Genomic DNA, 17,445 nt, shown 5'->3' with positions numbered 1-17,445 from the left:
GGAGAGACGAAATGGTTGTGTTGCTTAGTCGGGGGACAGTGTGTAGAGGTGGTCAGCAGAGCTGTGGCCCCGCCGCTCACACACCACCACACCTAACGCATTGGGCGAGGTAGCTTGCCCTTGCTCCTTGTTGTGGAGACTCGGACCCGCCTTCCTCACGCTTGTGGTGAGAGCATGCTGTTTTCAATCCAGCGGGCTCACCAGAGTCCTTAGACAGTCTTTGTTTCACTTGCTGCTATTTCATTATAGCAATAGGACGACTGGAGGCTATTCCTCTGTCATTCATTTGAATTTATATCTGCAAGTGGGAGCTGCATCCTGGCCAATAATCCTCAAGTTCTTAAAAGGAATAAAACTATCAGATTTTTGTATAGTCACTCTTATAAATTTGGATAGATGTTACTGACAAATAGTGAATAAATAATGTATTTAAAATATATTAAAAATTATGTCCTTCCTCTCCCCTTAGACTCTTGCCTGACCCTCTATTGAGCTTGCCTTATATATCCATTTTAAACTAGGACACTATTTTGTAAATATACAGTGATCTTTTAGCAGACAAGGAACCTGTTTTATTAATCATTTTATCACCTATTGTGCCAAGCATTGAAACTGATCAATTCATTGAGTTAAAGTAGATTGAACTACACTAAAAGCCATGTTATGATTCAGTAAGTGGGGTCTGAAAAATTCAAATGGGTGAAATGTGGTATGGCTTGGTTGCACTGGTCCTGAAGTGGCCTGGGTGAAGTTGAGCTGCTGGAAGGCAGTGACTGCTGTCCCTCCGTCCAGGTGTGTGCTCATCCCAGCTGCAGTTTGGCGCCCCCAGCTCTCGGCTGCTCTGTTTTGTTTTGTTTTTTTAGTATTTTATTTATTTTTTTTTTTAAATTTTTATTTAATTTTTAAACTGTACATAATTGTATTAGTTTTGCCAAATCGGCTGCTCTGTTGAGTTGTCAGTGGGGATGGAGGTGGTGTTAGCCCTTGTACTGCCGAGACCTGATGGGAGGCCCTGACTCTGGGAGTCTGGTGGTTTCATTGGCTTGACCTGCAGAGATGGACTGAGAAATGCTAGTGATGTGGGAACATGCTTCCCTGTTTCCCCAGTGGGGTTGCCAGCTTCATGCCCTTCTCTCCAGGTAGGAACTCAAACCTGTCCTCATATAGGAATGGAGGTGAGGCAAAGGGTGCGGGCCAACTGCCAGTCACATTTTCTCTGCTTTCCATGTTCTCATTGGGTGCACTATTGTAGAAATTGACTGCTCGAAATGTAAATAAAAATTTTTTATTCTCCCTGTGTTCATATCAGCAAAGCAGTACTCCTATTTAGAGGTTGTTTTAAACTGACATTTGCTGATATGGGATCATTTGTACATCTATTTCAGTTACCGCGTTTTTTTGATGCCTGTAATATGTCTATGTGCTTATTTAAAGGTATTCGAAGTGGTGGAGCGAGTGGAAGAGCTGAGAAGGAAGTGGCCAGTAGCGTGGGGCAAGTTGGATGATGGAAGTATTGGTGTGGTGACTCCATATGCAGACCAGGTGTTCAGGATACGCGCCGAACTTCGAAAAAAGAGGTTATCTGACGTTAACGTAGAAAGGGTGCTCAATGTTCAAGGTAACTATTAACTGAAATGAATTGGTTATTCACATGCTTAAATTTCAAAGTATGTGCACTTCTGATATTTAGATTTCAAGATTTCTGGACAAGCATTTGTGTATTCATTTCACATCAAGTTCTTTAATGCCAACATTGGCAATTAAATGTTGAGCTCATTTACATGCTTATTAATTTTTTGTATCTGAATAAAAGAAGTATGAACAAATTGACTTCTTCTGTGACTACAACTGTGTGAATATGTGTGCTATAGTTACAGTCACAGTGGCGTCCAGCACTTATTGTCATTATAATGTATCCAAGAACTAAAGATTTTATCTGTTCATAAAGATTTTTTAAAACTTGCACCTGTCAAGCAAGGCATAGGCATAGCTTATTAAAGGCATAGTTTGTTCTTTATCCAAATTTTCCTAAGTGAATAAAGCAACTCTTAAAAATTTTCATGTGATTAGTTGCTATGAAATTTGTGCATTTAAGTAAGTAAAGCTGCACTATAATGTGAGTGCCGGAGAAGCCAAGTACAATATTAGGTTCCATGGGAATATCCAATAATAATTTCTAAATTATGGTGGGGATGGGGGGAATAGCTCCAGTGTACCATGCGTTCAGATCACGTGGAATTTGGGTGTGCGTTTTAGGAAGAACACTGCTAGTAAACCAGGAAGCATCCAGAGAAGACCTAGCCTGCTTAGTGGTCTAGAACCTGCATGTGGAGTCAGAAATGCTTGAAAGAACTACTATTGTTTGGCCTGGAGAAGAAAGTACTAAGAATTGACGCTAAAACTGTACTCACATATGTGGAGGCTTGTCACAGAATGAGGGATAGATGTGTTAACGTAATAAAGAACCTGGGGTAAAGGGCATAGACTGGGCTGTCCAGGCTTCCTCCTGGTGTCAGTTCTTTCAGTTATTTCGGAAATTATTTCCAGAAGTGGAATTTCTGCGTCATGTGTTAATTCTGTGTTTGGTTTTTCAGAAACTGCCGTACTGTTTCCTGTGTGTCTTCACATACCACTTTACGTTTCTACCTACAGGGACGAGAGTTCCAGCTTCTCCACGTCCTTAACAGCACCGGTTATTCAGCAGTAACATTTTAACAATGAAGTTCTCTTACTAGATCACTGGTTCAGAATAACAGTCCTCTTTTCTTTTGTTGTAGGAAAGCAATTCAGAGTTTTGTTTCTTAGCACAGTACGTACAAGGCATACTTGTAAACATAAACAGACACCAATTAAAAAGAAGGAGCAGCTGCTAGAAGACTCCACAGAGGACTTGGATTATGGCTTTTTGTCTAACTACAAGCTCCTCAACACCGCCATCACAAGAGCACAGTCCCTGGTTGCCGTGGTGGGGGACCCCATCGCTCTGTGCTCCATTGGGAGATGCAGGTAATTACGTGTTAGTGTGGGAGACGGTGGATGGAGAAATGTAGGGATCTGTATCCCTGTGTGCCTGTTTATTTACATGACCTCTTTGCTAATTAAAGTTTAGTCTTACCTGATGTCCAGTGGGAACCAAAAATATATTGCTTTGAGTGTGTTCATTGTATATATACACTTGTGTATTCATTGTTCATCGTCATTCATTCAACATTTCCTGAGTGCCTACTATGTTCTAAGCACTCTTCTAGCCACTGAGGATGCATCAGTGAACAAAACAGACAAAAATCTCTGCCTTTTGGGGGTTTAACATTTTATTGGGGAGGAGAGGAAGACCGACAATAAAAACACTTTGTAATATTTTGTGGTAACTTCAGTGGAAGAGAAATAGAACATGAAAGGGGGATTAAGTGATGGGGGTAGATGGACCAGCTTGTGATTGTTCTGTGTGGTCAGAGTTGGCCTCTTGGAGAAGCTGACCTTGGAGGTGGGCTGTGTGCTCTGCAGGCGTCTGGCGTGAAAGTGCTGCAGAACAAGCGGGCACCCAGTGGGGTCCTGAAGGTGGCTTTGTGGACGTGCGTTATCTTTGATAGAGACTGAATTTTATACACTTACTTCCCTTTGTTCTCCTTCAGTATTGCTTTAGCTTGTTTTTGATGAATTTCCTTCTCATTTTTTCTCAAGGCTTCACAGTGCAAATAATTCTTTGTGTCTGGTTAATTCAGAGAACCTTAAAATTAGGGGGTTAAGAAGGGTTGTTACTTGGCTTTAGAAAAAAAATGGATAATATTCCGTAGATTGTAGTCATAAGGAGTGTTAAAATATCAGCATGTATACAAAGATGGGCTCAATAAAGGACAGAAATGGTATGGACCTAACAGAAGCAGAAGATATTAAGAAGAGGTGGCAAGAATACACAGAAGAACTGTACAAAAAAGATCTTCATGACCAAGATAATCATGATGGTGTGATCACTCACCTAGAGCCAGATATCCTGGAATGCAAAGTCAAGTGGGCCTTAGGAAGCATCACTACGAACAAAGCTAGTGGAGGTGATGGAATCCCAGTTGAGCTATTTCAAATCCTAAAAGATGATGCTGTGAAAGTACTACATTCAGTATGCCAGCAAATTTGGAAAACTCAGCAGTGGCCACAGGACTGGAAAAGGTCAGTTTTCATTCTAATTCCTAAGAAAGGCAATGCCAAAGAATGCTCAAACTACCACACAATTGCATTCATCTCACACGCTAGCAAAATAATGCTCCAAATTCTCCAAGCCAGACTTCAGCAATATGTGAACCGTGAACTTCCTGATGTTCAAGCTGGTTTTAGAAAAGGCAGAGGAACCAGAGATCAAATTGCCAACATCCACTGGATCATTGAAAAAGCAAGAGAGTTCCAGGAAAACATTTATTTCTGCTTTATTGACTATGCCAAAGCCTTTGACTGTGTGGATCACAATAAACTGTGGAAAATTCTTCAAGAGATGGGAATACCAGACCACCTGACCTACCTCTTGAGAAATCTGTTTGAAGGTCAGGAAGCAACAGTTAGAAACTGGACATGGAACAACAGACTGGTTCCAAATTGGGAAAGGAGTACGTCAAGGCTGTATATTGTCACCGTGCTTATTTAACTTATATGCAGAATACATCATGAGAAACACTGGGCTGGATGAAGCACAAGCTGGAATCAAGATTAGGGGGGAGAAATATCAATAACCTCAGATATGCAGATGACACCACCTTTATGGCAGAAAGTGAAGAACTAAAGAGCCTCTTGATGAAAGTGAAAGAGGAGAGTGAAAAAGTTGACTTAAAGCTCAACATTCAGAAAACTAAGATCATGGCATCGGGTCCCATCACTTCATGGGAAATAGATGGGGAAACAGTGGAAACAGTAACAGACTTAATTTTGGGGGGCTCCAAAATCACTGCAGATGGTGATTGCAGTCATGAAAATAAAAGACGTTTACTCCTTGGAAGAAAAGTTATGACCAACCTAGACAGCACATTACTTTGTCAACAAAGGTCTGTCTAAGTCAAGGCTGTGGTTTTTCCAGTAGTCATGTATGGATGTGAGAGCTGGACTATAAAGAAAGGTAAGTGCTGAAGAATTGATGCCTTTGAACTGTGGTGTTGGAGAAGACTCTTGAGAATCCCTTGGATTGCAAGGAGATCCAACCAGTCCATCCTAAAGGAAATCAGTCCTGAATGTTCATTGGAAGGACTGATGTTGAAGCTGAAACTCCAATACTTTGGCCACCTGATGCAAAGAGCTGACTCATCTGAAAAGACCCTGATGCTGGGAAAGATTGAAGGCAGGAGGAGAAGGGGACGACGGAGGATGAGATGGTTGGATGGCATCACCGACTCAATGGACATGAGTTTGAGTAAACTCAGGGAGTTGGTGATGGACAGGGAGGCCTGGCATGCTGCAGTCATGGGGTTGCAAAGAGTTGGACACGACTGAGCAACTGAACTGAACTGATAAAAAGTTTCTCCTTGTACACTTATGTTTTATACTAGTTAATAGGAATTTTAACTGTATGAAACCTGTAATGTGAGACTTGGCCTATGCAGTGTTGAAAGACTGTGTTAGCAAAAAAAAATGAACAGAAATTTAGATGATTCTTAATGAAAAAGGACAAAATGTACTAGAGATTACTTAAAATTTTAAAAGTATTGTAGTACCTGTCAAAGTGAGTTCAGAAAAGTAGAATGACCTCAAATATACCTTGGGTAGTTACTTCTTGATATGTTGAAGTAGACAAGCTGTTAGAAAGTGGCCCTTTTAGACCAAGTCTTTTGTTGGAGGACAGATAGAGCAGCAGTTTATTATCTGTTTTCCTGTCTCAGCAGGAAAAAAGTACTTTTGGGGAAGGGAGACAGTTTGGGACCTTTAATTTACGAGTAAGCTGTGTATATTAGACTCCAAACGAAGTTAATATACTTTATAGGGAAAGCCATTAACAATGGAGTCAGGTAGAGTTTAATTTATGGCTACATTATGAACAATAACCTTTTATTTTTAAGGAAATAAAATTTGAATGGTCCATGGTTTGTTTTATATAGCTAAACAATTCTGTTGTAAAATATCTTAAATTTTGCATTTAAAAAAATTATTTTTTATTCCTCAGAATTCGAGGCCATGCTGTCAGGCTAATTTTTAACTTGAAGCCAGGTCTTTTTGGTTGTTATTTCTTACTACTCAGTTGGAGTGTGTCGAGGACCTCACATTAATATATAAGCTGGGTAAAATATTTTCAAAGAAGTCAGTACACCGTGCAGGGAGAGAAAATGACACGCCCTGTAGCTGAATGGGAATGCTGATTGTCTGTGTCATGTGAACAGTTTAGTGAACTGTATAACCCAAGTGCTGATAGTTGAGGCATATGGATATTTATGCTTCACTCTTTCCAGTTTCATTAGGAATTAAATTAATCTCAAAATACAAGTGACCCTGGAGAACATATCATGGTTCTTGGGTGCTGTAGTGAGGAAGGTGTAGGTTCTTTGTGGTTTGAGGCGGTCAGGCTGTCTCACTCATCCCTCATATGATATTTATACAAAACTAATGTGATACTTCCAAATACTGATCAAGTTTTTAGGAATAATTACTGTGTATAGTATATCGGTTTAGAAGGCAGCCAGTTATATAATCTTTATTTGTTGTAAAGTATTTTTAAACAAAATTTTCCTGTTAACTCTAAATGAATGTGGGGAACTTTCCCTTCTCCTCCTCGCCAAACCAGCAAGTATTTAGTATAGTAACTGCTGTTTATTGACAGCTTTCTCAGTGCCAGGTGCTGGGTCAAGTGCTTTGCACACTCAGCCTCTTCAGTCATCGCAATAACCCTGCAATTGTGGGTATTTTATTTGCATTCTAAATGGGCAGCCTGAAGTAGAGCTTCAGTTTCTGCCCAGGGCCACATAGCTCATTCAAACAGATGTCACATTGACTTCAAAACCCACACTCTTTTTGCTGAGTTACCTTGCCTCTCCCAGGAAGTGGTGCATGTGTGGATAAAAGCGTCCTGAAGAGGGAGAGGCAGAGGGGGCCGGTGGGGAGGGAGTGGGTGGGGGTGGGCTGGGGGGGATTGTACATTTTCTCCAAACAAGCATGTTTGGAAAAGATCTTCTTTTGAAGTGAATTTATTAGTGAATTCCATCTACTCTATAGGGCTTCCCTGGTGGCTCAGAGGTTAAAGCATCTGCCTGCAATGTGGGAGACCTGGGTTCGATCCCTGGGTTGGGAAGATCCCCTGGAGAAGGAAATGGCAACCCACTCCAGTTTTCTTGCCTGGAGAATCCCATGGACAGAGCAGCCTGGTGGGCTACAGTCCACAGGGTCAAAAAGAGTCGGACACGACTGAGCGACTTCACTTCACTTCACTTCATGTACTCTATAAGATATAAACGTATTTCACAGACGTGGAGACGTGTGTATATGTGTATGTGCACACACACCCTCTCTCTGTGTGAAATGAGGATACCAAATGAATTTTCAGTGTTTTATCCATGATCCTAGAAGCAAGGTTGGCATGAAACTAAAAGCAGACTTTGTATTCATGTACTGAGTGACAGTAAGGTTTTGTTTTCTCGTAGAGACACACTTGTGTTCTCTAACCAACATTACGTAACATGTTAACATTTTATGGAGTGGCTGAGAATTGATGAAGCATTTAAATAACCTAGTGGTAAATTTTTCAGTCTGAGTGTTGAATTTCTCAAGTGATCTTTGAGTTAGGTGTTCTGAAATGCCTCATAATACCATGTGTGAAAGTGAAGTCGCTCAGTTGTGTCTGACTCTTTGCGTCCCCATGGACTGTAGCCTACCAGGCTCCTCTGTCCATGGGATTTTCCAGGCAATAATCCTGGAGTGGATTGCCATTTCCTTCTCTAGGGGATCTTCCCAACCCAGGGATCAAACCCGGGTCTCCCTCGTTGTAGACAGACGCTTTACCGTCTGAGCCACCAGTATTTCATTAAAGTTCTGAGTTCAAGAACAGTGAAATAGTCTGTGAAAGAGCCTTCACAGAGAGAAAGGAATCTTTCTGGCTGTAAGAATTTTTGAAGGAAAAAATACGTTTCTCTCAAGGTTTAAAAGTGGAGAAATAAAGCATTTTTATTAAGTAATAAAATATAATAATGATACTGTTGGTGCCCTGTTTTACACATGAGGGGACTGAGGTAGGAGGAGAGGTTAAATAACTTGCCCAGCTGACTGAGCCTTGACTGAGGCCCAGGCAGGCTAGATCTGGAACCCTTGTACTTGACCTCCCCAGGGCAATCAGGAGACAGTGAAGTTTAAGAGGGCGATTCCAGGCTGCGTTTGGAGTTGTTTTAGCTTGATGAGCTTATAGCCAGTGGTCAGTGTTACTTCTGAAATGGTGTCCTTTAACTTGAAATCTGTACCTTGAGATCCCTGGGATCGTACAGACCAGGGTTTCTCAGCCCCTGGGCCACAGAGCGGGCTGTACCCCAGGAGGAGAGCGAGGCAGGCAAGCTCCGTGCCTGTGGACAGCCTTTCCCTGTGCTCACGTTACCCCCTAGCTCCGCATCCTGTCAGATCAGCAGCAGCTTTGGATTCTCAAAGGAGCTCAGCCCTGTGCTTGAATCATCCCTAAACCATCCCCTTCCCCCGTCTCTGTCCGTGGAAAATTTGTCTTCCATGAAACTGGCCCCTGGTGCCCCAAAGGTTGGGAACCTCTGTTACAGACAGAGCCTTGTCAGGAAGCTACCGGCTTCTCGTGGCGCGAGGCTGGTTCACGGTTCCGCTTCACTGGACTTCACTCAGTGCATTGAGGTCGGTGAGAGGAGTATAGGGACAGGGTATGGAGTTTAAAAAGGAGCTTGAAATAGAAAAAGTTCTAGCATTTTGGCTATGTAAGCTGGGAATGAAATACAAGAATTTAATATTAAAAACTGGGCTATAGTAAAGTCAGTCCACTCTCTCCTTGTTTTGCTGTGTCTTTAAGTTCACATGAATATGAAATGTCACTCTATGAAATTGTTACTTTATCAATTAGACCAAAAAAACCTTCCTTTTTAATACAGCATGTAGTGGAATGTGTTGATAAATGTTAATGCAGTTGAACATTGTGGGATTTTATCAAAAGAGTAGAGACTTCATGGATTTTTAGATCCTGAGTGCTATGTTGACAACCGTCTTCCCTTTGCTATCAGACTATGAAAATAAAAACTTGATTCCTGTGGAAGGTTCTTAAGAATAAAAGAGCATTTCTTAGAGACACACACTTTCAGTGGCTCAGTGACCATCTTGTTAGCCTTTATGTCTTATTGTCAGAAATACATACTTACTCAGCTCAGTTCAATTCAGTTGCTCAGTCGTGTCTGACTCTTTGTGACCCGGTGGACAGCAGCACCCCAGGCTTCCCTGTCCATCACCAAATCCCGGAGTTCGCTCACTCATGTCCATCGATGGTTGGATGGTGATGCCATCCAACCATCTCATCCTCTGTCGTCCCCTTCTCCTCCCACCCTCAATCTTTCCCAGCATCAGGGTCTTTTCTAATGAGTCAGCTCTTCGCATCAGGTGGCCAAAGTATTGGAGCTTCATCATCAGTCCTTCCAATGACAATTCAGGACTGATTTCCTTTAGGATTGACTGGTTTGATCTCCTTGCAGTCCAAGGGTTCTCAAGAGTTTTCTTCAACGTATGTATTATCTTGCAGCATTTTTACTTTTCCTGTTGACGTGGAGGCCTGAAATTTTTTCTCTACTTATTTCTTAAACTCATCTTTAAAAAATTAGAAAAAGCGTATGTAAGAGAAACATAGTTTGAAATTAATATCTGCAGTTTTATAAATACTTTAACTCCACTCCCATTCATATACTGACTTTTGTGATATACAGCTTTGTATTTATGCTTCTTGAAGCCATTTTGATTACCTGCTGTCCACCTGGACACAAGGATACCAACTTGGGAAGAAATCATATCACACAGCTTTCATAACATAATAAAACATTATGTGAACCTCATATTAAAAATAGGTATGTATATTTAAAGAAAGCTGAGCACCAAAGAATTGATGCTTTTGAACTGTGGTGTTGGAGAAGACTCTTGAGAGTCTCTTGGACTGCAAGATCCAACCAATCCATCCTAAAGGAAATCCGTCCTGAATGTTCATTGGAAGGACTGATGTTGAAGCTGAAAACTCCAGTACTTTGGCCACCTGATGCGAAGAACTGACTCATTTGAAAAGATCCTAATGCTGGGAAGGATTGAAGGCAGGAGGAGAAGGGGACGACGGAGAATGAGATGGTTGGATAGCATCACCAACTCAGTGGGCATGAGTTTGGGTAAACTCCAGGAGTTATTGATGGACAGGGAGGCCTGGCGTGCTGCAGTCCATGGGGTCGCAAAGAGTCAGACACGACTGACTGAACTGGAGTGAACTGATGCATATTTATAATAATCATTTAAATCTTTAAACTTTTTATATGTTGTCTTTTGTAATATATATGTAATATTTTTACTATTTGGAGATCAGTTTTCAAAACTTTAGGACAACAGTGTACGACTGGAACAATTTTGAATGTATTTTTCTCCATTAGTATTTTTTAATTTGATTAGGAGATAATCATTAAAATTAGCATTCCAACTTCCTGTATTTTTCATAATTTAACTCTTTTAACTTAGTCAATTAATGTTATAAGCTGTGCTGTGACAGGCATCAGTTAATTAAAAGAAAAGTATGGTAGTAATTAGTTACTTCTTATCAGTTCTGAAATCCTTGCCTATTGTGTGGATAACAAACCTTTTTGTATGCATAGTCGAGCACTGACTGTGTGGTCCACCAGAATGAATTGAGAATTTGTATATCCCACGGTACTAGATGTAACTGAGCTTCAGAACCACACTTCCAAAGTCCTGTGATCTGGCGGGAAGATTATACCTGAATCATAGATGAATATTGGACCTAAGGGTTTGGGGTTGGAGTGGGAGAGGGGATCCTAAATTATCTTTAGTTGCTTACAGTCATTTCTGTGATCTTGTCCACTTTAATTGCAAACTGATCTAAATCTTTTCTGTAGGAAATTTTGGGAGCGGTTTATTGCCCTGTGTCATGAAAACAATAGCCTGCATGGAATCACTTTTGAACAGATCAAAGCGCAGCTAGAGGCTTTAGAACTAAAGAAGACATACGTGTTGAATCCACTGGCACCTGAATTTATACCCCGGGCTCTAAGAGCACAGCACGCGGGAAACACCAACAAACCGCAGCAATCACCCCCCAAGGTAAAGCCCGTTAGTAAAGTCGAAGAGGTTAAAGCGAGAGAACACACTGAGGTGTCAGAGCTGTTTTGGGCCTCAGGTTACTTCAAGTATTGGGGTTGACAACCAGCAGTTTCTGCAAGGAGCTTGTCCAGTGTGGGCATGTAAGTGAACATCCGGTGTGTTGATCAGCCATGCTACGTGATGGCATTATCATCCTCAAAGCGTTTTCCAGGACCTGACTGGGTCCTTTGTTTAGTATAATCTCCCAGTCCTCTCTACTGATAGACATACTTTAGCAAGACATGAATAAAGCAAAGCAGCTTAAAAGACTGTCACACGTAGTAAAACCATGCTCTTACAGCATTTTTTTACAAGGAATAATATAACAATGTTTGTATAAAGAAAATAGTTCTCATCTCTTACTGATGATCGGCTAGTTTCAAGTGGAATTTGACAGTGTGAGAAAATTGGCCAACTTCCTGAAGATAACTTGAATTGTTTGTTGTTAAGAATTTGTTGTAAGAAACAGTCCAGGCATTGGGATTGGATGTGGGGGAATCAGGGCCATTTCTACTTTTGAACTATAGTTATTTTGGGCAGAAACAGCTGTTTATTTGCTAGATTGCCTAAAAAAAGAGAAATGCTTGCACTTACCATCTAGAAAAGAAAGCTATGAGAGTGGTCTGTTTAGTATTTATTCTGGTTTTGGGGGGTATATTTATAGTCATCAGCATGATATTAAACTTACTGGCACGAATTGAGAGAGTATGCCAGTTTGGGACTTCATTTTAAAAACGTAAAACATAAGGTGTAAGAAGTAATTATTGGTTTAATATCTTGAACCTTTTAGCTGAGTAGGTATTCAACTGAGATGAGAACTGATTTTCCCGTGTTAATATGCTGTTGCCTGAGTTTAATAGAAATGGACCTGATGTGCAGTAATGCTTCAGTGATTTGGGGTTGCCAGGAGATTAAGCATTTTGCATAACTGAATCCTCTAGATTTCTAAAGTTTAAACTATGAACAAACTAATAATCAACTTATTTATCAAATAGCTAAGTTTCTTCTCTGTGACAGCCATTACAGCGTGTGCTAGAGAAGCAAATTAGCTCCAGTCTTCTTGTGGTAGATGTTGGAGGGATGATGGTCAGAGGAAGTGCGTCCCACAAGTATGGAGGTTTAGGGCAGTTCCCACTGTGGAGATACTGCTTAGGAGAGCACCGAGTGAGGAGCGAGGGCACGAGAGGGGAGATGTGTCAGAAACTTAGGGTAGAAGCTCCCTTGGGGGCAAACGTTTTTGCCTATATTAGTTCCTGCTCCAGCCTCTGTGCCCAGAACAGCATCTGGTTTATCATAGGTGCTTAGAAGATGAGTGAGTGATGCCCAATAAGGAGCTCAGACAAAAAGCAAGAGGCATGAGAGAGAGCGAGCTCTCAGGGAGCCCCAAGTAGCTTAAAGTGTGTGAAGAGTGGAAACCCAGTTAGAAACCCTTAAACTTTATTGTTTTATATTTAAAATGTTGCAAAGACATTATACCTTTTGCACATTCTTAAAATACCATAACTACAATAAATTTTTAATTGACCAGTGTTAACATTAATCAATGTATGATAGATGTGGCTATATTTAAGCCATGATACTAGATGTGTACTGACCCTAAGCAAGATCCTGAAGTTTGCTTTTGTTTTTATCTTAAAGGTAAAGAAAATATGTATTGAATCCACTTGCTTTTCTAAAACTCTAAGCTCCCTGAAGCCAAAACTCCAAGTCTCTATACTCTTTATGGCACCTAGAGCCTAGCCCCTCTCCGCACGGAGTGGGCGCTCAGTAAGGATCTGATAAGTAAATAAAGGTCGTCATGCGTCCAGGAGAGCGCCATGTGGCTTTCTTCTTTCAACAGGAAGACTGTGTAATTAAAGGCCACAGTAGCTGTTTTCCGAGTTTTTTCTTTTTAACGTTTTAGGAAATTTTCTTCATTGATCCAATGGTTATCATCTGGTATTTTACTGTCACTAACACAGTGGTTCACTAAATTGTTTATATACCTGGCTATTTAAAGTTATTACTTGTTCATATGTAATAATAGTGACTTTAGATAACTAAGGTACAGTGAGCCAAAGGTTACTTTTGTCATCCTCTCTCCCTTCACTCCCCAGTACTTTATTTTATTTCTATTAAATTGTTTTGAGGATTGAATTTGTACTGGAATCATTATTTTAAATCTAGCTTTCTATTGTAGAAAATTTCAAACGTATACATAAATAGAATAGTATAAGGAAGTCCGTATCATTTGGCTTCATTTAACTATCAATTTATCTTTAATTTTGTTTCACCTACAGCCCACTTCTCTCACTCTACCACCACCACATATACACAATGGAGAATTTTGAAACAAATTTTGGATAATTTATTTCATATGCTAGACTCTTTTGATGAAGAGGAATTTACTTCACTGCAATAAAAATGCTATTTCTGAAAACATGACATTAAGCCATGTCATTCCCCTCCCCGCCAAGTTTCCTTAATGTTTAACTTTTAATACAGTTCTTGGCGTAAGAAATGTTAAAGCTTAGTGTTGTTAATGTTGGGCTAAGACTTAAAATCACAGCAAGATTTAATGTGGATAAAGTCATCCAGGGGTGGGTGATGCTTGAACATGCTCTGGGACCTGCTTCCTCAGGACCGTCTTTGGCAGGAAAGCATGCCTCCAGCTGTTTATCAGTCAGGTCGCTTTTTTCTCCTCACTGAGATGTCGGTCCTGTGGTTTAGTGAAGGTGCAAAATATTTCAGATGTGAGGAGCAGCAGGTCGTCCTAGCTAAGCTTTCATTGCCTCACTGTCTCCAGGCATCATGTATTTGTTGGAAAGCGTCTGTTTCACAGGTGCCTACAGAGTGTGTATGGAGGACTTGATTTGCCTGTCTTCGGTCTGCTTAGTCCTAGGCTCCATGCTGGAGCAGTGTTGAGAAGCTGCTAAAATGGAAAGGGTTCATCTGTACCTCTGCGAGAGGTATTCAGAGGGTGGATAGTGTTCAGAAATGGACCTTCTGAGCAGACTGTAGCGTTGTTTTCTGGACTGTAGTTTGTGGGGCATTCCTCACTGTCTCCAGCTACTAGTGTGTGTCTTAGTCTTCCGTTAGCCTCTGCCTGTCCCTTTTCACTCTCATGCATTGGAGAAGGAAATGGCAACCCACTCCAGTGTTCTTGCCTGGAAAATCCCAGAGTCGGCGGAGCCTGGTGGGCTGCCGTCTATGGGGTCACACGGAGTCGGACACGACTGAAGTGACTCAGCAGCAGCAGCAGCAGGCAGGGTGGACATGTCGTGGGCCCCCACAGACATTTGTTGAATGAATAAATGGAAAGTGATGAAAGAATGAGTGAATGAAAAGTAATTAATTGAATGAATAAACGGTAGAGTTAAAAAAAAAACAGTCCTCAAAAAATAGATGATACGAACTGCATTTACTTATGATCTTTCTTCCAGAGGTATGTGTACTTTCTGAGATGTATTCACAAAAGTTTGGAATTATCATCATAGAATGACTTTTACAGTTAGTCCCAGCTGACTGTTTCATTATTATTTTGTTCATATGCTACCAAACAGTGTGTGTTTTGCACAGACCACGCACACTTACTGCCCTGCCGTTGCACACTTGGTCTAAATACGCTGGACGAGCTTTCCAGCGCTGAACCACACTGAAGTGCAGCGAGCAGTACCGGTGCCGGGTGCGCTTGAAGATAGTGTGCTGTCTTTTAATGTGAGAGTCCTCAGGTTGCTTTTTTCCCCCATTTATTCAGCACTATTCATTGGGCCAGGAGATGTTGTAGGTTCAGGGAATCATTAAGAAGGTAAACAGATAAACTCCCAGATATTCAGGTCCTTTCAGACTTTACATGCATCGTCTGCCTCAACAGAGTCATCACAACAGCACTGAGATGTGGATGTTATCTTTCCAAGTTTCTTTTCCACTCAGGTGATCAACATAGCACCACGGTGCTGGTGTGTATTCTCTGCTCTAGACTATTATTACTCTCTCTGTTGGTTTCCTATTGCTGCTGTAACAAGTTAGCACACACTAAGTGACTTGAAACAACACGCATTTCTTATCTCACATTTCTTTGAGTCAGATGTCCAGGCTCTTTTGGTTGGTTTCTTGGCTCTGCACCTCAGGAGGCCAGGATCAAGGTGTTGGTCAGCTGGGCTCTTATCTAAGGTCATGCAGGCTGTTGGCAGAATCCAGTCTTTGTGGCTGTAAGGACTGGGGTTCCTGTCTCTCTGCTGGCTGTCACCTGGGAGCCATTTTTAGCCTCTGCTGACTTCTCTCCAGTTCCCCACTGTGGCCCCGCATCTCAGAGCTGTCAGCAGTGCATGCAGCCTTCTGTCTCTGGGAATCTCTGACTTCCCCTTCTGCCACATCCCTTACTGCCTTTTCTACCGCATCTCTGACTCCAGCTGGAGAGATTTCCCTTGTTTTAAGGCTCATGTGATTAGATTGGGTCTCCCCAGATAATCCAGGATAATCTTCCTGTATTGTCTTTAGTTACATCTGCAGAGTCCCCTTTGCCCCATAACATGGGGCCAGGGATTGAGGTGGACATATCTGTGGGGGACTGCTCTGCTTCCCACACTGACTACACTGCTGTGGTTTCTCCACGTGCTACACAGTTGCCCCTGGTTGACGGGTTTACCGGCTAAGAAATCTGAACAGTTTGTTAACCTCTTGGACCAATCTTAACTCTGTGCCACTGGCTCTCCTTTCTTCTGCCGAGCGTCTGCCTGCGGCTGCTCCTGTTCTCACTTCTAACTGCCTGTGCTTCTCATCTTCCCGCTGTGCTGCCGTCCTTGCTGTGCGCTCCTTGTGCTCACTTGCTCTCCTTTCTTCTGCCTGCTTTTCTTTTCACTTCTCTCTTCCTCAGAAGCTCGTTTTTTGTTTTTGTTTGTTTGTTTTTATAGCTAATGACAGTTACTGTGAACCTTCTCTGGTTAATGAACCAACTGTGATTCTTCCTGGACTGTTTTTGTTTTTGTTTTAACTTTTTAAGAGTTAGAGCTTAGCTGCCCTTGCGTACCCATCTCTCACCAGCTGGATGATCTGGGTATTTAAAGTGCTAACTGATAGGGAGATAAATGAGGCATCACTGACCTTTGCTCTAGTCAAGAATGAACTTTTCTTCTTGCTGTAGACATTACCCCTACTTGAGTTTTCAGGTGTAATATACAAAATAAAAAATTCATGTGGCTGAAGGGTGAGTTGTATAGTGTGCTTACTTGTGCTATACAGTGGCTTAGTGTGTTCAGTTCAGCCCATGGAAAGAGAAAAAACAAGTTTTAAAGTCTAGACACGCACAGCCATTGTTTCTTCAAATGTTATTTCTGCCCCATAGTCATCATTTTTAATGCCACTGTATGAATCTGCCATTGCTTATTTTATTAAATTTTCTATTGATGGCCATTTAGATCCCTACCAGTGCGATCACTGTGTTAAAGTGTATGCACATTTCTGATGCTTTTGACATGCACTGCCACATTACATTCTAGAAAACTTGTGCATTATCTTAAGCAGATTATGACACTGTGTACTTTCCTGTTCACTCAGTAAATTGTACAGTGTAAGGCCACCATGAGTCATGCTCACAATGTAAGACCACCATGAGTCACGCTCACAATATAAGACCACCGCAAGTCACGCTCACAATGTAAGACCACCGCGAGTCACGCTCACAATGTAAGGCCACCGCGAGTCACGCTCACAATGTAAGGCCACCGCGAGTCACGCTCACAATGTAAGGCCACCGCGAGTCACGCTCACAATGTAAGGCCACCGCGAGTCACGCTCACAATGTAAGGCCACCGCGAGTCACGCTCACAATGTAAGGCCACCGCGAGTCACGCTCACAATGTAAGGCCACCGCGAGTCACGCTCACAATGTAAGGCCACCGCGAGTCACGCTCACAATGTAAGGCCACCGCGAGTCACGCTCACAATGTAAGGCCACCGCGAGTCACGCTCACAATGTAAGGCCACCGTGAGTCACGCTCACAATATAAGACCATATAAGACCACCGTGAGTCACGCTCACAATGTAAGACCACCGTGAGTCACGCTCACAATGTAAGGCCACCGTGAGTCACGCTCACAATGTAAGGCCACCGTGAGTCACGCTCACAATGTAAGACCACCGTGAGTCACGCTCACAATGTAAGG

General features: G+C 41.8%; 1 protein-coding gene across 11 annotated transcripts in view; it reads left to right on the top strand.

The window, feature by feature from the left end:
* The window catches only part of HELZ (helicase with zinc finger), a 145,672-nt gene that overhangs the window by 89,918 nt on the left and 38,309 nt on the right, over window positions 1-17,445 (top strand). For all 11 annotated transcript variants that reach the window (XM_027519252.1, XM_027519258.1, XM_027519251.1 and 8 more), the window contains 3 exons: window positions 1,435-1,618; window positions 2,778-3,006; window positions 11,058-11,262. In XM_027519252.1, the coding sequence (XP_027375053.1) occupies window positions 1,435-1,618; window positions 2,778-3,006; window positions 11,058-11,262 (618 nt within the window). The remainder of the gene's footprint in view (window positions 1-1,434; window positions 1,619-2,777; window positions 3,007-11,057; window positions 11,263-17,445) is intronic.

The sequence above is a fragment of the Bos indicus x Bos taurus genome, chromosome 19 (genome assembly GCF_003369695.1).
Source record: "Bos indicus x Bos taurus breed Angus x Brahman F1 hybrid chromosome 19, Bos_hybrid_MaternalHap_v2.0, whole genome shotgun sequence".
NCBI lineage: Eukaryota > Metazoa > Chordata > Mammalia > Artiodactyla > Bovidae > Bos > Bos indicus x Bos taurus.
Note: the sequence above shows the minus strand (reverse complement) of the source record. Positions and strands in the feature narration are given on the sequence as shown.